Source organism: Triplophysa rosa, linkage group LG1 (assembly GCF_024868665.1).
Source record: "Triplophysa rosa linkage group LG1, Trosa_1v2, whole genome shotgun sequence".
Taxonomy (NCBI): domain Eukaryota; kingdom Metazoa; phylum Chordata; class Actinopteri; order Cypriniformes; family Nemacheilidae; genus Triplophysa; species Triplophysa rosa.
This window is the reverse complement of record NC_079890.1, coordinates 33254380-33279964: the sequence shown is the minus strand read 5'-3', so window position 1 is coordinate 33279964 and position 25585 is coordinate 33254380. Positions and strand designations below refer to the sequence as shown.

Here is a 25585-nt window from a genome sequence, read left to right as displayed (position 1 = left end):
ATATACGAGTCAGTTATAATGGAATTCACATGATGCATTTAATTAAATCGATATACATATGCAAGAATATAGCTGTCATGTAATCTAACAGAGCATTTAAACCCAAACTCCCCCCAGAAAATAAAAAGTGAAAAAACGTTGTTATTCTTATGTTTTATATGTTACATTATGCACTGTTCAGTTTAAGTCATCTAAAAGCAGTCAAATTTTAAGTATTTTATTTGGTCTCCGAGATGCTCATAGTATTAGGCAAGATAGTATACCCCAAAATATGAGGGTATTTCATGACCATTCACTTGACCCTGAGAAATAATATTTTTTTGTTTCTGTGAGAAACAAAAACTGCACTGCACTTAAAGGGACAGTTCACCCACATGTAAAAATCTGTCATTTACTCACGTTTAAATTTTTATGCATTTGGCAGACGCTTTTATCCAAAGCGACTTACATTGCATTGTACTATACATTTGTTTCTGACTATGTGCAAGTGGCTCAGTGGTTAGAGCATGGCACTAGCATTGCCAAGGTCATGGGTTCGATCCCAGGGATTGCACATAGTCAGAAACAAAATGTATAATACAATGCAATGCAAGTCGATTTGGATAAAAGCGTCTGCCAAATGCATAAATGTAAATGTATGAATATCTTTGTTCTGATGAACACAGAGAGAGAGATTTGGAAGAATGCTCGTCACCAAACAGTTCTTGGCCACCATCAACTAGTAGGAAATGACAATGGTAGTCAAAAGTGACCCAGAACCGTTTGCTTTTCTACGTTCTTCAAAATATCCGATTTTGTGTTCAACAGAACAAAGAAATGTATAAAGCAATTTTTCCTGTGGTAGTCAATGGTGGCCATGAACCGTTTGGTTACTGACATTCTTCAAAATATTTTTATTTGTGTTCATCAGAACAAAGAAATGTATATAGATTTGGAACTTGAGTAAACGACAGAAATGATGTCATTTTGGGGTAAACTGCTCCTTTAAGCACAAACTGTCAGTTTGTTCTTAAATACAAATGTTTATAAATATACCATAATTTCTTCATCGTTCAATAACTACTTTACAAAGCCTTTAATCATTTGAGTTTTAATTTGAACACTAAAGCAAAATAAATCCGATATGAACCATGAATATGAATGAAAACCGCATTCCCCCCTAAATATGTGATGTCAACCTGGAGACAAGGCAGACAGTGATTGTTGCTCTTTTTTTCAATATTGGCATGTCTACTGTGAACAGCTTGTAGCAGCATTGGAGCGGCACCGGGGAGGGACACTGCTGCGTCCCTCGCAGTGTCCCTCCCTGCGAGGGACGCAGCAGTGTCCTGGAACTCCTGCGGTGGGGCGTCCACACCCTCTGCCTTCCAGCTACGCGAAAACAGCAGCGAAAAGCATTTCCATACATGCACACGCACACACCCACGCCACATCTGAACTTAAACAGGCAGTGTTTACAGAAAACAAAATAAAACACAGGATGAGACATTTCTAAATGGAAAAAGAAAGCAGAGTAAAGTAAAGAAAAATTAAAACACGTGCCATTAAAAGTCACTCACAACGTCAGTCTGTAGTGAAATAATTTACAAGAAAAACAACAAAAAACAAAGCGGGTGAATGCAGCACTCCACTTGATTCACGTTGCCCTACTTTTAAAGGCTCGCAACTTTATATGTACCAGCATCAGTAGCCCCAGCAGGAAGTATAGTGAAGGAACGAATGGGGCGGGGCTCCCTCTGAAATGTGCGGGGCTTAAGCGGTCAGTGGGCTGGTGAACTAGATAGCCACGCCCATACCCAAACAAAAACGAAAGCATGAACGGCAAGAATAGAACCTCGTCAGCCAGAAAAGAAGCATTTAATTCACAACTATGTGTTAAATAAACAAAACGAGAGATATCCCATAATTTCAAGAGAGAGCATCATACCCAAAAACTTCAAGTGATAGTATCATACCACGACCGGAGTCGGTCGAAGAGCTCTACGAAATGGAAGATGAGCAGTGTAGTCACCCCTAGGGTCTTTGGGACGTTTGGAGGTGGATGGGGTACATTAGAAGCTGAGCTCAAACGCTCAATAGAATCTGGATGATAGAGAACAAGTGAGTCATGGAGAGACAGCAGAACGATGGGATGAAAATCAACAGAGGTCGAAGACAGGCGAAAGACTGAGAGCATCATAAAGTATCTCCCAAAACACCCCCTCTGTTTTCTCTACAAATGCACCCATCTTTATATTATTAAATTGATTCTTCTGAATGATATTAGATTTGAAATAGCTTTTGCACTTCCCTTTAAACTTTACAGTACGATAAACTATGGTGCACAATTGTACTCTGAGCCACGTTAGGCGCTCTGGAGCTCAAAAAGAGAGAGAGCGTCAGCCGGACAGCACTGGTGACGTTGATTCAACGTGGGCCCAAACGCCAGGGTCCCTGGCGAGGCAGCGCTACACTGCAGCGGGCAGGCCAGATAGAAAATGGGGAAGGAAAGTTTCCCACCCGCTCAGTCCTGTCCAGGGTCTTTGGTAGGCCCTCCGTCCAGGTAGATTTTGAGGGCCTTTTCTTTGCGGGGGGAGTAGCTGACCCGATGGCCCGTCTTTAGCAGGCGGCTGCTCTCCTTCTTCATTAATTCATTGCGCTCGTCCTCGGAAAGCTCCATTAGCTCCTCGGTGTTGTCCCTGTGGGGGGATAAAATAAAGTTTATGTCCATAGTGTATGTCTTTTAGTGTAGCTCTCCAAGACCACATGCTCAGAATAGAAGTCTCATTTCTTTCAGGAAATGATGACTTCACCCAAAAGTCATTTACTCACCCTCTTGTCATTTCAAACCTGTGTGACTTAATTTCTTCTGCAGAACACAAAAGAAGATATTTTGAAGAAAGTTGGTAACCGAACAGTGTCGGCACCCATTCACTTCCATTGTATAGACACAAAACCAATGCAAGTGAATGGGGGCCAGTTAAAAACATTTTTCAAAAGATCTTCTATTTGTGTTCAGCGGAAGAAGAAAGAAACTCATACATTGAAATGACAACCAGATGATATAATGATTACAGAATTTTCATTTTCGGGCAAACCATTACTTTAAATTTCGATCTGTTCCTCAAACAAAGCCTACCAATGAATTCAATAGACTTGCCAAAGATGGGTTTAAAGGCCTTTAAACTCACTCTCAACATCTCTTTTAGTGTTTTACTAAAACATGCAAAAGGTTTGGAAAGACAAAGCACCTGTAGAAGATCACAGCGCCATCATCACAGATATAAAGAGGCCAGACATTGAGGGTGGAGACTTTAGGATTCCAATCCAAATCCTGATGGATCTCCAGCACTGATATGTCACAAGGAAAAGTTCCTCTCCCCTGTCAGAGAAATGAGAAACTTTGGTCTGGCGAACAAAGGACACCATTGTTTCAGATTAAACCGACATTATAAAGACTGAGGTACCTTCGCGAACTCCAGGTTTTCAAGACAGATTCCGCTCAATTCACTTAGCTGAGGAGCAAGAATAAGTCATTAACACTCAAGTGTACAGAAAAACCTCTGCTATTCCCCAGTAGATGTTCAAATACCTTCTCCTTAAGTTCATCCACACTGCTGCTCTCCAGCACCACCTCCCGAAAGGGTTCGAGTTTCATCTGGGAGGGACACCACCGACGTGTCAGAACCGCCAGTTGGGACATGGACTTCATCCGCTCGGGTTCTACAACAGCAAATCAATGACCTCTTGGATAAGGGACAGTTTTGACAAACATCCACTCTTGTCGATAAATCTAAAGCTGCAGATGCGCCAGAGTTGTCCAAATCTAAACCCAGAACATTCCTTCAACATAAAAAACAGTTTGAGAACAATTTTCACCTTCAAGGACTTCCAGGAACACCTCCCAGTTACTAGAGATGTTGATGTCCTCCTCATACACATGGTAATCCAGGAACACTGTGCCTGGGTTCTTCCAGGTCTTCTTCCTGAGTCTAAACCTGTAACACACAGCGCGACATATATCTTGTTAGTATTCTAGTACTCTAGTATTCTAGTACTCCGCTTCGCGTCGTGCCACAACGCCCTTAAGATGTTATAAAATGCACTGTAATCCACTGCTTCTTGGGGTTTATTGCTTTATAATATACCCATCATGTAATCTCCTCATCTACTTGTAAAATTAGAACATTAGAATAATGAAAATTAGGGATGTACCAATAGGATTTTTTGTGTCCGAGATTGATATAGATTTTGCTTTTACTTGCTCACTACCTTTAACTTTTGTCATTAAAACAGATACACTAAAGGTATACTAGCTAGTTTATAGCTGTATCAAATTCTTTTCATTGAAGTTGGACTGGATCTACCTAACAGGCTATGTTAAATGACAAACTATACACTACTGGTCAAAAGTTTTTGGACACTTACTCACTTGTGTTCATATTTTTTCCATATTTTAGAATAATAATGAACTCAGCAAAATTATGAAATAAAACAAAGGGAACCGTGGGAATTATGTTGAAAAATAAATTAAAGCGTGTTGTATTGTATCATATTTTATCATCTTCAGTGTAGTCAACTTTTGATTAGAATTTGCAGAAATGTTTTCTTGAAGTTTTATCAAGCAGCTTTTTGAGGTCTCACCCTGAGATTTAAACCATTTTAAACCATATTAAAGGAGTTCCCATCTATTCTGTGCTCTTATTGGCTGCTCTCTCTTCATAATTCAGTCAAAGTCATCAATTTTAAACATTTCAACATTTTTTATTTAATTAAATGTTAGTTTTGTCATGAAAAAAATAATAGTTTTGTCTACTAAACTAATTTCAGACATTTAAGCATACACTTTCAGATAAATAACGTGTAACGTTGCATTCAAGTGTCCAAAAAGTTTGACCGGAATTGAATTCATTCATTTATTTTTCCCAGAAAACACCGACTACGCAACCAACATTATACACTTCTCTGTCTTAACCCAGTTAATAAACTATCAGTTTGTTATATCAGACTTCATCGTTGCTGATAGCTCGATCAAAAATCGGGTGGTAAATATTGGAAACCAACAAATGACTATAATGTAAACAATGTCACAATGCAAACAATATCAACGGCTAACGGCTATATTCACTCTTTTACTTTTTAATTTAGATTTTGAGGTGAATTTGTTTCTAAACATTGCCTTGACAAGTTCTGCCAGATTCACTCAAGTAGAGCAGAATAGCCGTGTGTGTGTGTGTAAGTGTGTGTCTCACCGGTCTATACTGAGCTCCAGTTTGCACTGGTCTTTGAGTTGAGGCAGTAACTCCTCTTTAGACTGTCGAACAGTCATGCCCTTAGCAAACACCGTGTCCAGAAGAAACTTACAGGGCTGTCAAAACAACAAAACAAACAAAAAAACATGAAAACACAAGAACGACACGGTAAACTGAAGAATAAAGACTATCCACACGTGCACACAAGCTCACCTCCGGTTCATTGACTAGCAGCTGGTAGACCTTCACCCTGTATTCTCCTTTCTTCAGCGCTCGTCCTAATCGGATCGTGATCTGAACCAGAGCACATAAACATTTACGACAATAATTTAAGCATTATTGTGATGCTCTAAGATAGTTAGAAACTCACCTTGTTTTCATCAGAGAATGTAGAGAGAGTCTCGTTCAGCCGCACGCTCTCAAACTCCTGGTTGTTGGCATAAACCCGGAAGACCTTAAACTGAGTGGAAGGGACGCCAACGTACGGCTCTAGATCCTGTTTGAACGCGGCCAATGTGATTCTCTTATCGACGTGGACAAGCAAACCTGCAACACAAGTCAACACAGCACATTAGCAACAGTTAATATCAACACTTATACATGTTATATACGTTATACATACAGTAATGTGTACAAACAGGGCAATAAAAACAGAGAATCTTTACATTTCTGTCCGTCTCCGGATCCTTCCTCTTGCGAGTACAGCTCAGCTTTGAAGTACAGGTACTGGGCCTCAGCTTTGCTCTTGCCGTTCTCGTCGTACTCGCTGTCCGTTCCCGAATCCTCCTCAGCCGTGTCCCACGTCTCCTTCTTCCCCTCGTGGGCTTTGGAGCGGCGACTGCTTGTGATGCTGTGCGAGTCAAGACCGTTCGCCAGGGGCAACGGGCCGCTGTCTGCGTTACACAGCGTGTCGCTGCTGTGGCTGGAGCTCAGGATGTCACTGTCCACCGAGCTGGTGCTTCGATCGTTGTTGACGTCCGAGTCCGAGCGCTCATCCGAGGGGAACTGGTTCTCGAGCTCAGGGGGCTGCGAGGGGGCCTCGGACTCTTGTGCTGGTGAGTCGATGAGCTCAAAGTCGCTGTGTTCCGAGCTCTTCTGGCTGTCACTGGTGCTGGAGGTCTGCTGCAATGAAAGGTTCTTTAGTTTCTCTGTGCTTTCTTCAAGAATGGCCTCCACTGGCCTCTGGCTGCCCGTCGCTCCATCAAACGAGTCCTCAGAGTCAGCGCTAGCCTTGGGGCAACTAGTTCTATTGGCCAAACAGCCTGGGGACTGCTCAGGCAGGGAGACAAACAGTCTGATTGTGTTTCCGTGACGATCCAGGAGCTTCCACAAAAGAGATTCTGTAAAAGTGGCCTGGTGATCTGTCGAGTCGGAGCTCTCCACGAATACCTGAGGACGTTAAACAGATTTAGACAGAATGAATGAAGTAATTGCCGCTGAAGAACCTTACAGCGGTAGTTCACCCAAACATATATTGATCAAAACCCATTAATGACTACTCCTTTTGTGTAACAAATAAGAAGATATGTTGAGAAATGTTCAGTGGTTTTGTGTCCATGCAATGAAAGTCAACGGGGGCCAATGTTGTTTGGTTACCAACGTAATTCAAAATATCTTCTTTTGTGTTCTGCAGAAGAAAGTAAGTCATACAGGTTTTGAATGAAATGAGGGCGAATAAATGATGGGGTGAACTATCCCTTTAATAATCATTGGGATTAAAGATAAGAACGTTATTTAGAGAGAAATAAAGCTCCATTTTAGGAATGTGCTTAGAAGTTAGCTGTCTATGTAGACAGAGCACAATGCAGTTTACTAGGGTTTGGGAAAAGGGCATTGTGCTGAGTGTTGTGTTTAACCTTGTTACTCCTGAAGAAACCCTCTGCTTTCAGAGTCTTGTTGGGCACGTAAAGAAGCCGAAGGTCATTATAGCAGCGTTCCAAGACAACACGCATCGTTTCTGCACAAAGCCCCGTGGCCTGAGAAAACACACAGGTATGTGAAGAAAAGGTCAGATAGGGAACATCCATGGACTGGTAAAAACAAAGGAGAGATGGGATGGGAGAATCTGCACCTGTGCTATGAGTTGTTTAAACTCAGTAATGCTCTGGTTAAGATAAGCCCTCACACTGACTGGTGCAGCAATGGTCTCGCTCTTTAGATCCACCACATGGACCTTCACCATTACTTCTGTAATGTACACCAACACAGAGACAGCAGTTTAACACAATAGTCCAACCAGTTCAGGGACATTCATTAAGAAAGTAAAACGGGTCAATTTGTAACCTCCAGGTTTGTAGGCCTGAAACTTTTGATCAGGTCTGCGGATCTCCAGCAGTAGGTCAAACATGTATGAAGATTTGACCCCGCCGAGCAGCAGACCCATGGGCATGTCTTCTTCGCCCTCGTATGAACGTTCCAGATACTCGTGAAACTCGTCGTACTTCACCAGTCGACAGCAGTCCAGCGGCACCACTCCTTCAACATCCATCAGCTACAAATATATGTGAATATTACACACAGACAAACACAAGCATACAGACTAGTGATACAGTATAATCGAATCAGTAATATATTAAAGTGATAGTTCACCCAAAAATGAAAATTCGGTCATCATTTACTCGCCCCTCTTGTCATTTCAAACCTTAATGACTTTCTTTCATCCGCAGAACACAAAAGAAGATATTTTGAAGAGTGTTGTGGGGGCCAGTGCTGTTCGGTTACCAACTTTCTTTAAAATATCTTCTTTTGTGTTTTGCGGAAGAAAGAAAGTCATAAAGGGTTGAAATGACAAGAGGATGAGTAAATGATGTCAGAATTTTCTTTTTTGGGTTAACTATCACTTTAAGAGAGATAATGCATTGTGCATCTGTCATGCTGGTTCCTCTTTTTGTTAAGCAAATGCAGCTTATACTATTTACATTTGGGGTGAAATGCTGAGGTCAAATGTAGTCATTTACATTTATGCAACTCAAAATGGATTAAATGAGACATGTGACCTTTGCACTGCTAATGCAATGCTCTATCATTGAGTTATAAGGTATAATTTAGCACAGTCTCTACTCGCCTTGTAGGCCATTTCTGTTGCTTCTCTGAGAGTTTTGTCTTTGTGAACCTCTAGCTTGTTCTCCATCATCATCATCTTCACTGGATGCATGCAGAAGAGCTTGATCTGATGGAAAAGGATGGAAAATTCAAATATTGCTGCTTGCAAGGCTCTGTTCCAAACACTACTGCACTATCTACATAGGAAGCGTCTCAAACGTCATGAAACGGTAATGTGCTTTGAAATGCTCTACTTTGGCAGCAATCACTAACACACATCATTCAGATAAATACTTATAACATACTTTTATAAGCATTTATACTTTTCATTGATACTCAATAGAAGAGAAGTATAGTAAAAATTCCCTAGTCTCCCTCCAATTTTAAATAATTAATATTTGAAAATATAATCATTTTGTTGCCTACTGTTTAGTAAAGCCTTTGCATTAGGGGATGCTCAACACTGCTGTCTAGTTAGGCAGCTAACTAGGATTTGGAACTCTGTGCATTTACAATAATAAACACTAGAGCAGACAGACACTTTACCTTGCATGTGTTGCGATCGATCTCCCTCTGTCTCTTCTCCTGCTCCTCGGATTCTTTCTCTCGATGTACTAGTCTCTTTATGTGCTCCGGAAAGTCCTCCACATCAAGGAATTCTGCAAAACACCATCAAAAATTCCAAAATGTCAGAAATACAGGCAGTACATGAGACACTGATACAGAGATGCTAAAGGACATTAAAACGTTTAATTTAAACAACAACATTAAAATCTTCTCAATTCCCTTACTTGCATTCCTGGAGGGCTCTTTCAGTCTGTACATGAGCATGTATGCATTTGTAGAGCTGTTAAAAACATTGACAAACATTCTCTTCATTACAGGGTTCACATCAGAATGTCACAGAGGTCACAAATGCCAGACTAGAAGGCTTCACGTACCTGGCAAAGGCACTAGAGTAATAGCCTCTGCTCCCTGAGGACCCGCCATATGTCTTCCGGATGTCGTCCTGCGTGATCTGGAGCATACATGATGGAAATGCCACAAATCTATCAAGCTATCAAACCTCATGTTCAGTGAACACATGCAACAGACTGAATGGTTTAAAGTTCCAAAAAGGACCATAAAAATGTATTATAATAATAGAATTTAAAAGTTATTCAAATATCTTTACTGGGCTTAATACAACAAATATAGACTTTATGCTGTTTATTATTATTATTATTATTATTGTGTTTCTCTCAACAAAAAAGCTCTGATGAATTTTTGTGCGCTGTTCCCTTAAGATGAATTAGCTGGCTGACCTTGCTGACGTGCTGGTCATTGAAGCTGTACCACTGGCTGTCGCTGAAAGACTTGATGCAGGCATAGTAGTGTCCACCTGCAGCGCTCCCAGAATGCACCATGACCGAGAAGAGTTCAAAGGTCAATGAGCTCTATTATAAAAACAAAAAAATACATTCATTTTCTTTGTCCAGTACATCACTGCAGTACAAGAGTTTAGACAGAATGTGATGAAACCTTTGGTTTGAGCACTCGCTCTGTGCTGCTGGCGTTATCCAGACAAATGCCCTCATCCACAGCATCATCTGTGGAGAAATCATTACTCATCTGGTCACTGTGGCAGCTTCCTTCATTCTCCGCGCCACTATCAGTACAGCTTTCTGTCTGAGGTGATTTCTGCAGAAAGAGAAAATAAAAGATAGACCCTGGCATTACCATCTGTCTCGGCTCACCCATGACCAACTGGACAGTATGAAAAACTTGTACAAAAGAGTCCATTGTGTTTAGTAGTTCCATCAATCAAAAATCAATTTTGAAGGCGGTCAAGAACACTGTTAACCACTTCGCTCATACCATCATATATTTGTGACAGGTAAAGCTGCCATCTACAGCACGTATCACATATTTGTGATGTGTTGCGGATTTCACTCATTGTGTTCATTGTGGACATGAGCCAGCATGAAGCCGTTTCTCACCTCATCCTCTACGTCAATGAAGGGACTCATGTCCAGCTCCTCTGGGAAGGTCATGCGGTCGTTGAGTTTAATACGGTGCATAGTGGTGTAATCGAAGTCAAAGCGCTTGAGCTGCAGAGTCAGCAGGTACGGAAAATGAAGGAATCTCAGGCCCTGGAGACAAAACAATATTGCATAAGCAACAAAAATGTGACACAGAGCTTCCTGATCACCCCCTCTGGATCTGGTTCTCTCACCTTGCGGGCGTCGCATTTCTTCTTGCATCGCTCACAGAAGTACTGATTGGGCCCGTCCAGAGTCTCAGGCTGGATGAAGGCCTGCAAAGCCTCTTCCTGTTTGACACAATGAGGACAGATGTAAGTCTGATGAAAGTTCAATGAGGCTCGGCTGCTAAAGAACGATTTGTTTTGAAGAGTGATGCCTGTAAACATGTGCATTGATTCTTGAAAAACATTAGTAATTAAACGACAGAGAACGTAGCTGATGGTCACATGACTACACTCAACAGTGAGGATGTCATTCAAAATTTAGCTGTTTTCCTAGGTGTGAGACAATAATTAGAAGTCCCCTATATGAAATTTAGCTGCATCTAGCGGTGAGGTCGCGAATTGCAACCAACGGCTCACTCCACCACTCCCTTTCAAAACACTACAGGGGCTGACACAGAACTAAGATGTCGTAAAGTTTACGCTTCTTTGCTGAAGGAGATAACATATTTACGAAACACGCTCGGTAGAGCAGTTTGTCTGTTTAGGGCTACTGTAGAAACACCACAGTGAATTCCATGCAAGAAGACCCATGTTGTATGTAGATAGAAATAGCTCAATCTAAGGTAATAAAAACATAACGCTTCATTATGTAACTTCTTTATACACATCTGAACACAGTAATGTATATCATATTGCATTTCTGTCAATGGTTGCCCCAAATATTACACAATGGACCTTTAATGAAAGGGGTTATTTTGGTAGCATCACACTGGGTCCCCACAGTAAAATCTTATTGGTCCAAAAGGAAGCCCCACATAAAGATATAGTAAACAAAGAGTTTGTGACTGGACCATGTTGCATATCACCTTTCAGCGCAGACAAATATGTACAGTCTTAGTAAATTGCTAAAAAAGGTCATAATGTGAGCTGGACGCACCACACTGCCAAAAGCCTGGCTGGCCCCGAAGGGCCTGATGACCAGGGGGATGTCCAGGTACGTGTCGATTCTCCAGCTCTCATAGCCACATTCCAAACAGCGCACATAGTCTTTCAGCTTTCCCTGGTAAAGCTGGTTTATCAAATCAGCCTGGAAAAACAAACAAGACCATATGAAAACACTGCTGCATGTGCACATGCACAAAATGCAACTATCATCAAAACAAAAGACAGTTAGGATGATTTGTATCTAAAGCTTTTTACCATCGGTTTTGTGTAACTTTTTATATGGTGCATGCATACCATTTTTTTTAGTTTATACTTATTTTTTCCACTTGTCCAAGAACTTCATTAGCTGTGGTTTAGTATAACATGCTGAGGGAGAAGGGCTTGCATCACATACCTGCTCAGTCTGTTTCCACTTTTGCTCTAGTGCATCAAACATGACTCTGCAAAGCTCCTGAACGTCGTGTTGCTGCCAGGCTGAAACACATACACACGGTAAAGAGTTTCAGAGTGATCAGGGTCCTCCAGCCATCCGATGCAGCACTAATGCGGGTTTCCAAAGGGAGGTTAAAGGAAGAGATCACCCAAAAATTCAATTTCCTTATCCTCATGTCCCTACTTAGCCATGACATTTTGTTTGGCAAACAAAAACAAGGAAAAATGTGAAAAAGTACAATTGTGGTGGCCACCATGACAAATCACCTTACATCTTGAACCACCTTGTACCTACACCCTGTGTTGTTTATGCAAGATAACAGCATGTAGTGTAAACATCAGGTTGTTTTATCGCATAAACCTATCTGAGCAATGAAAAAATATCCTTGAGCAGCACATTCTCACTGACACTCTTGGGTGCTTTAAGCTGGATATTCATCAAATTTTCTCATTCCTAAGAGGCCATCCACACGGAGACACATTTAGCTGTACACGCAAAGATTTTGTATGATATCGGCGCTTCGTCCAGACGGATCCGGCATTTTGGGAGCCTGAAACCGCTTTTTTTACTGTGTGCCGGAGTGGATAAATCTGAAAACGCCACCCTTGCGTTTTCATGTGTGCAGCTGATCCGTATTTTCCAAAACGATGACATCATCAACCCAGCGCGCAAAGTTTATGCGCGTGCTCCCAATTCTTCTTCTGCGTTTTTAGTGCATCTCTGTGGCAGAATTACAGCGCCACATACTGATTTGGCATGTAAACTACATCGTTTTGAGTCGGCTTCAGTGGTTTCGTGTGTACGCACATATTTTTTAAGATGACGCCATGAAAAGGAAAAAAGATCAGATGGACAAAGCTCTGGCTTCATGTGGATGTGGCCTAAGTAGAACGTTCTTTCATCTAAAACTTTTATTTTTGGTTGACTATCGCTTCAAGTGAAACATATGTGAGGACGTCATACCCTCACTGCTGTCCCAGCCGAAGCTGCGCGTTACATCTGTGGTCTCAATGGCGCGTTTCTTACTGGTCTGCAGGAGCACAAACAGCCTCTGGAGTTGGTATGGGATACTGGTGACCGGATCCTCCTCAGATTCCTCAAACTCCCATCTGGTGCAGAAACAGTGTTACAGTACATCAAGATGCATTTTACACATAATCTGAGACATGCAGTCAGGAAAGACGCCCCAACAATTACATCAATTTCTTCTTCTGTAACCGAATGCATTCTGATTTCGAGGGGAAGGTCTATTGCTTAATTCTTTAACCTACAGGCCGATCAAACACAGGACGCAGATTGCTTACTTAAAGAGTGTGTTCCTGAACTCAGGGGTCATGAACAAGGTTTGCAGAAGACTGTTTAGGTAACAGGTCATCGCTTGGTTGACCAAACCAACATAACCTGGAAAGAAGAGAACAGAGGAGAAATGAAGAGGGTGGCAAAAAATGACCTTTATGCACTTCACTAAAAACATGTGAAAGTACACTACCTGTGTCTGATTTGTTGAGTATGGATGAGTATGAATAACTGGGGCTGCTGTAGTCACTGCTGCATCCCACAGTACCGTCACGCGGCAAGGGTCCAATAAAGCGGTCCTGAGAGCTGTCATCAAGACCACTGCTGTCCGCTGTGCCTGACTCATCCTGCAAAAGATAACAATATCTTTAAGTGCATCTTATCTTTATTAAAATATAAAAAGCTCATGCAGAACAAATAAAAAATACGAGCAAGAGATGCACTAGTGCTTTTAACCCCTTAAACAGCTCATATCAACTCACTGAAGCTATCTGAGGCTGGTCCCCGTCCTTATCCGTAAGCTGCAGGAAGTTCCTCTTTCCTGCCTCAAAACCAGACAAAACCAGGGATCTCTCATCGGCCTGGTCCAAAGGAGCCTGTGGGTGCGGGAAAGGAGAAAAAACAATACAAGAGATATAATGAGGAATGAAGGAAACCATGGGGAACATCAGAATACGGGACAATATAAAATAAAAGTCGAAACATGCAGAAAACATTTCTAAAATAATGAAGCTGTTATATCGTAGATCATCTACACGTCAAAGGAGGATTCTGTGATACCTGTGGGACATCATGTACCAGCCAATTTACACACAGGTCAGGACGTGCCAATTTTTGTCGGAGGCGGCAGTGGTGTGGGAGGCTTTAATCCACTGACCTACTCAGAGAGTTACATCCTCTGTGCTCTGGGTCAGCGCTGGGATTAACACACAGCCAAATATATGATAGAACTAGGGATAAGTTATCGTCCATATTGGTATCAGCCTATAAATGGTCATTTTTAATGTTAAATCTAGGCCGATATATTATAGCTGAATCGGCCGATAAATCAAAAATGATTTCCTCTGGTTAAACTTCTTCAGCTGCATGCTGCTCACAGTTAAAGTACAGTACTGTCTTTCTGTCATGATCATTCACTTACTGCTATTAGCAAAACATTGTTGATGTACAGTATGTAGATACAGTATTTATGAATGTGTAAATTATAGGAACAAAAGCATATTGTTTGAATCAGACTGCTGTCTGAATGCTTTCTGTCTTGAGACCTGTTAGATGTGAAGATGTGGCTATTAAGAACATTTTTCTGGGTTGCTCTGGAAGAACATCTATAATTTGTTTATTAAATAAAAAATATACCAGAAAAGTTTGAAGAATCGTTAAGCAGTGTAAAGTTGGCTTGGTACATGATTTTCAGGGGAAAAAAGAGAACTAATGGTTAATAGTGTTTTCGGTCATCAATGTTTTCAAATAAAAGCTCCTTTTGTTTCAGTCTTAGGAAATTTTATATTAATATTTAGATACTGAATATCGGCCAATATATCGATTATCGGTTTCCAATGTTTAAGAATTATCGGTTATCGGCCAAAATTTACATATCAGTGCATCCCTAGATAGAACTCTAATCACATCTTTTCTCTACAGCAATGCTGTAAAACCACAATCTGACCACTACATACTAAACCATCAAATACAGTTATTGCATTACAGTAACAATAATCTAATAAGAATCTGACCTCGACTCTTTAAATTAAACATCTGGACACATTACAGACAGATTGAAAGAGGCATTGGAAGTATGCAGAAAACTCTCACCGTATTGATGCCGCTGGCCCACACCAGGCAAAAAGTCCCATTCACATATCCAGCTTTTTGAGCCACATCCTCGTACAGTTTGCTGACGGTGGTGGAGGCAGGCAGGTTGAGCGTCAGCCTCTCATTGACCGTCTTGGCATTGGTGGTGTCCTGCACGATACACAACACTCTCGGCTCCTCCGCAGCACTTTCAATCTGTAATGCACACACACTCGCAGTTAGCTCTATTGACAAGACCTGAATCACACTGTCGATTTGAGCACTGCTTAAGTGTGTGAGGTGTAGAAGTTCCATGCATGATGACAGAAATGCAACACACAAGTTAAGGCCGTTCACCTGAGATGGGCCGGTCGTCTCATAACCCGCGGGCCCCGCGGGTCGGGTAAAGAAATTGTCACTTTAGTTGCAGGGCGGGTTGGGGCGGGTCATTAAAAACGAAATAAAAAAACATGTGTGTTGCGTGCAATTCTCTATAGCCTATATTAATTTGGGAATATATATTTTCATATTTTATTAGGTTCTTTTATAAGGTTACAATATGTAGGCCTACGTAGCAACGTAACTTTCGTGATGTCCCCAACTCGAACACGTCACGAAAGCACCAAGCAGCTCCCACCGCCAGCCACAACAACAAAACAAACGGAGAAATAAAAGTGAAGATAGAAGACGATGTGCAGGAGAAATTATGGTCAGGAATTTACATCATTAAAAGAAAAGAAGGTCAAGCTGCTAAATCTAATGTTTGGGACTGGTTCTCAGAAATAGTATATCGGCTACGTGAAGTACAGCATATGTTGTTGCCAGTTTACAGGGCGATATAATTTAATGGCTGTTTCCAAGCACTTTTAGGCTGAAATAAAGTCTTTTTTCATTTACATTACAATGCCTACTATGTCTATATAATGGTGGCGGGTGTGGGGCGGGTTGTAAGAACAGATACAGTGGTGTGGGGCGGGCCAAATAATTTCATAAAAGCAGGACCCGCGGGTTGGAAAAAACCCGAGCCGCGCATCGCTACCGTTCACCCCAAGGAGGCTAACTACAACTACAGAAATTCAGTTTTAAGAATAATTGTAAATTTTAGTGAACAAGTTCCAAAGCATAAACTAAACAGGCAAGAAAATAACAAAACGAAAACACAGAACAACCGGCCAAGTTTGTTTCCGTCAGAAAGTTTTTTCATCAAGTAAAAATAGCAGGCCTACCTCAATCTAAAGCTTGGCGAGTTTTTATTTAAAGTAACATGTTTACGTGTTGTGGGGACAGTGTGGAGCCTGTTGACAGTTAGACCCGCAGCAGAAAACACCCTTTCAGATGGCACGGATGTCCCGGGAATGCAGAGATAATGCCTCTGGAAGCGTGTTTCATTTGCTTTCCACCAGCCAGTATTAATATCCAAAGAGGGCACTTGACCACATAAATGTGTCTTAGCTAAACAGATATAAATCCGATCTGCTATACCCGCCCAAAATACAAACATTATTTGAAGAGTTTGGTTACAAAATGAGATTACTCAAAAATCAAGTTTTTTATTATGTTATCATGTTTTTATTGTGTTAGTTAGCCTTTTTTTTCAAAACAAACCACCTGCAGTTACAATAAAATATTAATATAAATTAAATATAAAATAAATTTTTATATTACTAGCCAATAGCCAGACAAATAGAGATAACTAAAGATAACTAAACACAGACCGGAAGTTAACTTCAGGTCCAGGTGGGTGCGTCCAGCTATGAAACCGGCTATAGCTGCAAGCGAACGAGAGGCTTGTTTTTCCGCTAAATGATGGTGACGGGTGCTCCTGGATGTTAGACATTATCGTTAATAGCTTTGTCAATATGGATATTTCTCTTAAGCAAACGCATCGGTTCGTTTTAGGTAGGGACTCGTTTATGGCAGGGACTCTTTTCAGACCTTTCTTTTTCACATCATGGATTCAAATACCCATGTCCCAATTCTTGCCATCTCACTGGTTAATTATTTAATGTAATCTCATTGGGTAGTTAGTGTCAAACAAAGCAGCATTCTGCAAATACACACGTGCAATAGACACACAGCTACCTGTGTGAACCTCCTCTGCATCTCATCAAAAATACTCTGCCTGCAACTCCAAAAAATACCCTGATGAGAGAACAACAAAACACAGTTGAAAACCAAGTCAACGGTGACCATCAACACCAGTTCTGAGGTCTGATATCTCAGGTTAATACACAGGGGAACTCTGTAGATCTATTTTAAAAAAGCATCACAGAGATGCCAGTGTAAAAGTCGAAGACACACGGCTGTCCACACGAGAAGGGTTTATATCAGATTAGAGGATATTTTTACCAGGGATAATATTGTCAGGTGCTCGCATTGAACTGTACCTAGTGCAACAAGTATTTATCATGGTAAGACTACATCAAATATTTTCTTATCCTTGTAATGACCATACATTTGCTCAAAATATTTAATGAAGTCCCTATGTCGCATTATACTAATGCACGTTTTTAAATACATATTCAATGCATTCAACAAAATGCAAAAATGTGACTTTGCTAGATCAGGCCTGCACCAAAATCCACTTATGTATTATTAGACAACAGAAGTAAAGGGATCAGACTGATCAACACATTGGTATGCTGCTTAGGTTGCCAGATTGGATGCAGTTCTGCCTCTTAATTATCCTCATGTACTGCTGGTCCTGTGGGGAATGACAAACGAAGAGCTGGTGGTGGGAAGCGCAACATCAAAAGGCAAACAGAACTGAGATTCCCACCTGGCACACGGACGCCAGCTGATGGGGGAGAGGGAGAGAGAACCGCAGGGACATCAGATCCTGCTTAGCATTTCCAGTCCCTTTGAACACAATCAGAGGCACTGAATCAAAGGCCCAAAGCAAAGCTCCCGATAACTATTTGGGGGAATTCAAAGCATTGTTCATATAGAATTATTTTAAAGACTCAAGTCAAAAAGTAAAGTCACCCGGCCTGCTTTTCTTCTAGAAAGCAGTGTAGTACAAAGCGGTTACAGCAACATTACCCAAACAAACCATCTATCTGAGTCTGCCAGTGCTAAAGTCTGCATTCCTTTGAATGGACTTTATGTTGGCAGCAAACGTCATCTAACTACAATAATAAATGTCAAGGTTTTTCATTCTTAAAGCTGCAGTTCCTAACCTCGTAGACTCCGAACTTTTTGGCATACATTAAAGACATGATTTTGAACCCGGGGCTGGGTTCACTAGAGTTTATCTGGATAACTATGGGATCTATTTTTAAACATAACATTGCAGGTTACTTATTTACATATATTTATTTAAAATCCGACCCGACAGCTCAACAATAAATCATTAGTAAATTATTTTCAACATGGATTGGGGAAAGTTAAGCACACAGTTTCGAACACTGATCTCTTATGTATGTGCATGTTCTTTGTTTTTAACAACAACTAAAAAACGTACTGTAGCTTTAAGGAACTTGGGTAGTTAATATCCTGTTTGCATTCAGGAGTTGCAAAAACGAAAGCGAAAATAAAGGGTCGACATCCAACTAGCTTTGGAGTAAAGGTTTTTATTAAAACATCTCAAAGAAAGAATAATAATTTTGCTGATATTTCACAATAATCAATGTATCCATTTTGAAAAGGAAAATAGTCCTTTTGGTCCTTGCCCGTGCAAAAATCACAAATCACAAAACAACTAATTTTAGTCATTTTTTGTATACAACGAACAGACATATCGTATATGTATATAAAGTTTGTGGAATGACACTCCGTGCCTAATACAAATGTGAAATGTCCCTCACCCTGCTGGGTATGACTCAAACTGCAAGCCTTCTGTCAGTCATACTGCTTAATTACAGTTAGCAGGTGGTCCTTTGAAACAGCCAGCAGACCCCACAACCACGCATCATAATAGAAAACCAATAAACCAATAAAAAACACAACACTATACAACTTAACAGCCTTTACACTGCTACTTCCTGTTCCCTAGAATGCTAAACATTTCTTTTTCTATCCAGCGCTGGAAAGCGGTAGATGCTCTTCTGGCCCATTCTAGGGATGCACCGAAAAATGTTTGGCCTAGGCTGAATAAAAATGAAACACTTGGCCGAATACCGAACATGGCTTTTCGCACTTCTTCTATTTATTTAGCCAATGTTTTCACTATTGCATAAACGGAATGGTCAAAATGTGCTTTTTATATTTTGTCTTGCTTTTCAATATAATACAATATAACTTAAAATAAAATTGAGCAAAACAAGTAGTCTAAATTAAAACAACAAACTGAGCCCTCTCGCTTCTTGAATAGCCTATATTAGGCCTATGACTGACTGCTGAAAGAATGTACTGTACTCTGTACCCCTACAACAAAATCATTCAAAATTATAAGATAAAAAAATGAATAAACAAAAACTTTTGGATTATTATAGGCTTCACTGCAAAATTATTTAAAGTAAAAAAAAAAAGAATGCAAGGAGCTATAAACTTTATGTGCTGAGAAATCAATGATTTCCATGTCAATGATGCACATTTATATCAGATATCCTAACATGATGATGATGATAATCGCACTTTAAAAGAGACGAATTCATGAGGTAACTGACATGAGACATCAAAGGCTATTTTTATCCTGCAGTCCAATTTATAAGATCAAATAGGATAAAAGGGAACGCATTCATTTCAGACTACGCTCAAAAACGATTTTTGCTGTTATGTGTTGGGGTGGATTAATCCTTCCCTAAATCTAAAACGGAGTGGCTTTCTAAAAAATGAATTCAATCACATGTAATGTTAACACCCAAATAAACACTGTCCAAATATATTGATAAAGAATCATAGTTGCAGGTCAAAGTGTTCTATAATCCCTGTTGGATATGTTGGCTTACTCTTAACTTTGAACACTTTATTGTTACTTCAGAGTCTTTCCAATTATAAAAACTGATGAAAATACAATCCTGATAACATTTAACTTGTATGGTGTTAACTATCAAAAACATTTAACTGCTTCGATGATCAATGTGTAGTCATATCATTTAAAACTAATGCTAGGAAATATAAAAATCAGGACAAAGCAAGGACAACCAAACACACTTTTTTGCTCTTGGTGAGGTTCTGCGAACCAAATGACATTATAAGGATTTATCAAGAAAGACTATGTTGTTTTAAATCTGAATTCTGTCTGATCTGAATCATGAACAAGGGTTAGTATTACAATCTGATACCATGGTACCGCAGAAGTAACTTTAATATATCTTTAAAAAAAGCACACCACAACCCTTTACATATTATTGAAAATGGGATCCCTAACGTTTAATTAAATCCTACAGTATTTAACATTTCGCACTAATGATATCAAATCCATAACATAACATAACAACATAACATAACGTATGTTTACGTCACTAACGTATTAAAATATCACTCGACTCGCATCTGTGCCGAATCACGTGCACGATTTAAACAATGCAGAACAAATCTGATTCAGTAAAACTAAATCGAATCACGATTCGATGTGGATTACATCTGAATCAGCCTGTGATCTGTGCTAACACAAACTACGGAGCACACTTCAGCACCTCCTGCGTGACAGTTTACAAGCTTTAAAAACCAGTCACACTGCAAAATGACAACACGCTTTCTGCCTTCATCCTTATATAAACAACCAAAATTCAGCTATTTATTCACATATTAGATTTGTGTAAAGGACTTGTTGACTGATAGTTAGCCGAGCTGCTGCTAGCATTCCCTTGCTAGCAGCTAAGCTCAGTCATGACGCGCACTTCCCCAGCCACTCGTTGCCGTCATTTAAACGTCAGTTAAGTTTTACAGGGGTGTTTTATAAGCAGTGGTTGTCGAGCTTCTCCGTGTTGGAGGATCAACACTCGAAATCTCACCTCTTTGGGCACAAGCTGCTTTTCTTCGCTGGGCACCATTTCCATCTGATCCTACAGCCGCGATCCGCTGTCAACAGGAGCTCTGCGAGTTGCTCTGAGGGACCATTCTGAGGGTGTTAGGCAAAACCAGTCGATATCAAAGCCAAACTTTGTGGTTTAATAACTTGTAATCCAGTTTAATCTGTGTTACTTTCTGTATGCTTGGACTGTAAGCACAAACAACAATCAATGGAGGAAAAATGGCCGCTTCGCACTTTCGCGAGACTTCACATTAATATGCGTCACTTCCGACAACACTGTCTGACTGAACATGGAATTTATCTTAGTACAATTTGATCATATCACAGAAGTAATAACTTTTTGAAGGATGGGTAATTGTATTTTTAATAAGGGTACTATCCTCTGGTCTTTATCTGGTAGTTTGTAACAAAACACTTTTATTGAACAAATGATCATCAAAGTAGATAAATATGAAGATACTTTCAATGTCGTTTCTTATTTCGTTTTATTTGTTAAAAGTTTATCATAAATCAGAAACATGTTTATACTTTTTGTCATAATTTGTGTTTTGCACTCTTTCCATCTCTTATTTTATTTAGGCCTACATATAGGGTGAATTTGGGTAATCTGGGACACCTAAACTCCAGTGTGTTTATTTCCTGTTCTAACAAATTTTAGTCAACAGGACATGTAATTTAAGCATGGATGTCAAGTGCCTGAAATCACATGACTTCATGGGGTGGTTCCACAGAAAGGGGCGGGGCACTTGTCAATCAAGAAGCTCCCCTGGGAATTGCATGACCAGCACCCAAGGTCAGTGACATAGGATTCTGACTAGATTAATGTTAAGGACATAAATCTGTAAAAAATAAAACAATGTTCCTAATTGTTGTCAAATTATGTTTGTGATCTAGCAAAATATATATATTAAAGTGTTGAAAATGTTTTTTTTCTTTCAAGCATTTTTCGTTGTCCTACAAATATGATTGAGGATGCAGGACAGCATGCTTTGGGTAATCTGGGACAGTCTTCAAATGGGGGAAATATGCATTTAGGGACTTTATAAGTCTAATGACAAGGGCTATGTGCCATAATGAGAAATGGGTGTTAATGTGCACTACTGGAGGTTATAATATCAGCATAAATAAACAGTAGGTCATTAATCCTGCATTTTCTTATTGAGATTTCTGTACTACTATGACTACTTCTGTCATTTTTTTTCATAATGCTTTTTAAAAATTGGTATTATTGTGTTTGGCATGCATAAAGGAAGGTGAATATATGCAATAGGCCTTTTTTAGGTCTAAAACATATGTCCCAGATGGCATGTCTCCTATGGGTATAATATTTACATTCTATCTTCTGGTATCCAGGATCAGATAATCCATTTTACTTTTGTGCCATTTTTTCAAAGCAAAATTGGTCTGGATCACCCTGATCCAGATACACACTTTTTCATATTACCAAATCTGAATTACTAGTGTTCTACAAGAGGCCTAAAGGGACATGGAAAAAATATGAGATTGGAAACAGGAAATATATATATATATATATACAGTATATATCAATGCATTGTGTTCACCCAAGAGACTTTGTGCTCACTCACAGAACTTTTGACTGCTTCATCACTACGGTGATAAAAAAATTAATTGGGATTATTTTATGATGCCATAATCTGTTTTTCTTTCCTGTCGGCTACTGAAAATCTTAATAGGAAGCCTAATGTATATTCTCATTTTTACTTTAACAGTCAAACTTATCAAGAGAAAAATAAAAATATAATGTCTGTGTGTATATTACATGATATAAATGTTGTAGTTTTGTCCAGTTTTTAAGTTTTATTACATTTTCTGTTACTGAAATCCACCCTTCTGCTGGCATCAGTATAATCCTATTTTTTGGGATCAAAGGAATCCCGATTTTACTAAAACGTTTTGAACAACACAAACTGACAATTTGATCCAGATCAAAACCTAGATTGGATTTTGTGATCTAATCAAATTCTCAAACCATTTTTTGCTTTTGAAAAACCCATTTTTAAGATTTGATCCAATCCGATAGCCGAAATCCAATCAGATTACTTTTGAACAACCGGCCCCTGGTTGGGTTAGAAAACATCGTAGGGATTTCAGAAAAGTCTAATGTGTTGATCTAATGTGTTACTGTAGATAGATATCGAAATAAATTACAGAAGCCAAAATTGCAAAAAAATGTCCCAGATTACCTGAATTCACCCTAACAACAATTATATATAATTAAAAGTATACCTTGTTATTGCCATTTCCATACTGTAAACATGATAGTTTAACATCATAAAATCAATTACAGTTTCTTTTGTCATTCTAGTGAATAAAGAAGACACATATTCCTACTGTTTGAATTTTAATGACTGGCTTCAGTGACACTACCATTTTAACGGCATATGTCTTGCTCATCATGGAATCAGGTATTCACAGACATATTTCTTTTGGCTGCGACAAACCTCATCGTGCCATTTTCCCTGCGCTGCCAAGGAGAGTGCAACACAGCTCTCTCTCTTCCCCCCAGTGGGTTCTTTCTTAGACCGATCCCAGTGGAAGAAATTGATAGGTTGGCTGTTAACATCTACATACTGGCCTTCCTTTACTATGTCTGTTACGCCTATCCAGAAATCTTTGGACACAGGTGAGCTGCGTTTGGCGTAGTCTCTCAGTTCATCATTTTCGTTGATGTTTCGGGGAATGGCCAGGGTTCCTCCCTGTGCGATGCAGTCCTCATTAGCCTCATGGTAATGCTTGGACTGCTCAGAAACCAGGTAACACTTCCTGTGGGCTTTGATGCCACGCAGGCAAACTGAAAAGGTACAAAAATATTTAGTTTAGTTTACTCTGTATAGTTGTTTTCTTTTATAGAAAGTTTTAAGAATATTATAAGGGCTGGCTATGGTCTTATGAGGCTCCTTTTGTTACAATTACAAGATGAAATATCTAAACAATGAGGATTAACAAAATATGAGAAATATGTTGACTATTGCCTTTATCCCAGTTTGGTTTTCTTGCAGCTGTTTTAAGTCAAACGTCATTTCCTGTACACTTGTGTAGCTTACCATTTAAAGGATATTTAACAGCAAAAATCATAATGTAAAAAAACTTAAAGTACATGAGAGATAACAAATTTTGGTTATCCTGTGTTATGAAAATGTGCATGTCCTAAATCAACTTCTACCCAGTTATTTTAATCTACATGTAATGAGGAGTCTCCAAAAACACGTGCACATAGAACAGTGATCCTGTGAAGTCTTTTCTCATTAAATATGTCCAAAATAATAATGGATAGGTTTTTTATTCATACGCAATAATATTTTCATCTACCCGTTTGAAGTGCCTGCAACTCTTTTAAGGAGTTGATTTCCTGCCAAAGTTTGTCAATCTGTGTTCTGATGTCATCATCTTCTGTAACAGATGAACATCCGACAAAACCAAATTAAAACACATAGCATGAAACCAAACTTTAATTCCATGATTTTATAAATGTTGCATATATTGTTTGCAACAAGCATCAACACTGTAAAAAAAACATACACGCAAAAAAGGTGCTTCAAAAGGTTCTTCGATGCCATAGAAGAACCTTTTGGTTCCATAAAGAACCTTTAACATCTGAAGAACCTTTCTGTTTCACAAAAGATTCAAAAAGGTTCCTCAGATTATAAAAAAGTAAGAAAGAGATGGTTCTTTAAAGAAACTTTGACTGAATGGTGCTTTGAGGAATCAAATATGGTTCTTCTATGGCATCGCTGTGAAGAACCTTTTAAGCACCTTTATTTTTAAGAGTGTCATTTTACAGAAATTTTCAGTTTTTTGCAGTTTTTCCACATATAACGTAAAAGAAATCACATATTTTTTAAAATACGGTCAAGAGACGTAAAATTACAGAAAAGAGCAAATTTACAGGAAAATGGGGTAGACATGTAATTTTACGGTTTATTGCTGGTGGCTTAGCTGCCAGAAAATTTCTGTTTTTTTAACGGGATTTCTTTTGCAACGAAGACCTTATTACCCTCAAGGATTAATAAAGGACATTTCAGAGACAAACATGCTAGCTCTGACATAAAAAGTCAAGTACAGTACCTCTCTGTCCTGAAACAGCTTTCTTGGTGCGGGAGGCACTGCCACGTCCAAACTGGAGAATGGTGAAACACATCACCAACATGAGAAACCGAGATTGGGCCATGGCCACAGTTGACAATCCCCAAAAGCAGTGGACTGATTATATCACTGGGAGAAATATGGAGAACCCTCCAAATACACAGCTTTTTGGTCTTTCCCTTCCACGCTCTTGCTCTTTTGGCTGAACATCAGTGTTCACCTAAAAGTGTATTCATACTTGGGTGCAGTCACAACAACCCTGCCTCTGTTTTTGTCCATTTATAAATATTTACCTGGGAAGGACATGCAATTCGCTTTCCCGTTCATAACCCAACAAAAAAATTCAGTGCCACACTGTTCCGTGTGCTCATGAATTAAACAGACTTCCTGCTATAAACAGTAAGGACCGTTATATTTTCTAAATAAATATATAGTAGTTAAGTATATAGTTAAAAATAGTAAGTATTTAGTTGGTTCTGAAGCAATAACAAACTCAAAAGCAGATTATAATAAAACACTGAGTGCTATGTGTGAATTGAAAAGAGCAAAACAATGCTCAGTGCCATTTCTAACTCACTATTAGAAAAAAAAAACTCTCAATAGAAATCAATGCTTCAATCTGAACTAACATTTCTCAA

General features: G+C 39.5%; 2 protein-coding genes across 2 annotated transcripts; both read right to left on the bottom strand.

Annotated features, from left to right (window-relative positions):
• Positions 1–13: 13 nt before the first annotated feature.
• Positions 14–21069, bottom strand: usp47 (ubiquitin specific peptidase 47). The gene is made up of 28 exons (XM_057335572.1): positions 20824–21069; positions 14948–15142; positions 13618–13731; positions 13329–13482; positions 13144–13240; positions 12803–12948; positions 11801–11880; positions 11399–11548; positions 10489–10584; positions 10253–10405; positions 9795–9953; positions 9578–9709; positions 9215–9291; positions 9065–9120; positions 8820–8932; positions 8296–8400; positions 7515–7722; positions 7303–7418; positions 7088–7207; positions 5897–6620; positions 5602–5777; positions 5445–5525; positions 5232–5347; positions 3859–3977; positions 3572–3702; positions 3447–3494; positions 3231–3361; positions 14–2678 (listed from the first exon to the last, which is right to left on the bottom strand). Exons 1-28 carry the CDS (start codon positions 20866–20868, stop codon positions 2504–2506), a joined length of 4017 nt encoding a protein of 1338 aa, XP_057191555.1. The 5' UTR covers positions 20869–21069; the 3' UTR covers positions 14–2503.
• A 2052-nt stretch (positions 21070–23121) lies between these two features.
• clec3a (C-type lectin domain family 3, member A) lies at positions 23122–25057 on the bottom strand. The gene is made up of 3 exons (XM_057344918.1): positions 24930–25057; positions 24174–24254; positions 23122–23655 (listed from the first exon to the last, which is right to left on the bottom strand). Exons 1-3 carry the CDS (start codon positions 25030–25032, stop codon positions 23258–23260), a joined length of 582 nt encoding a protein of 193 aa, XP_057200901.1. The 5' UTR covers positions 25033–25057; the 3' UTR covers positions 23122–23257.
• Between the last annotated feature and the right edge of the window lie 528 nt (positions 25058–25585).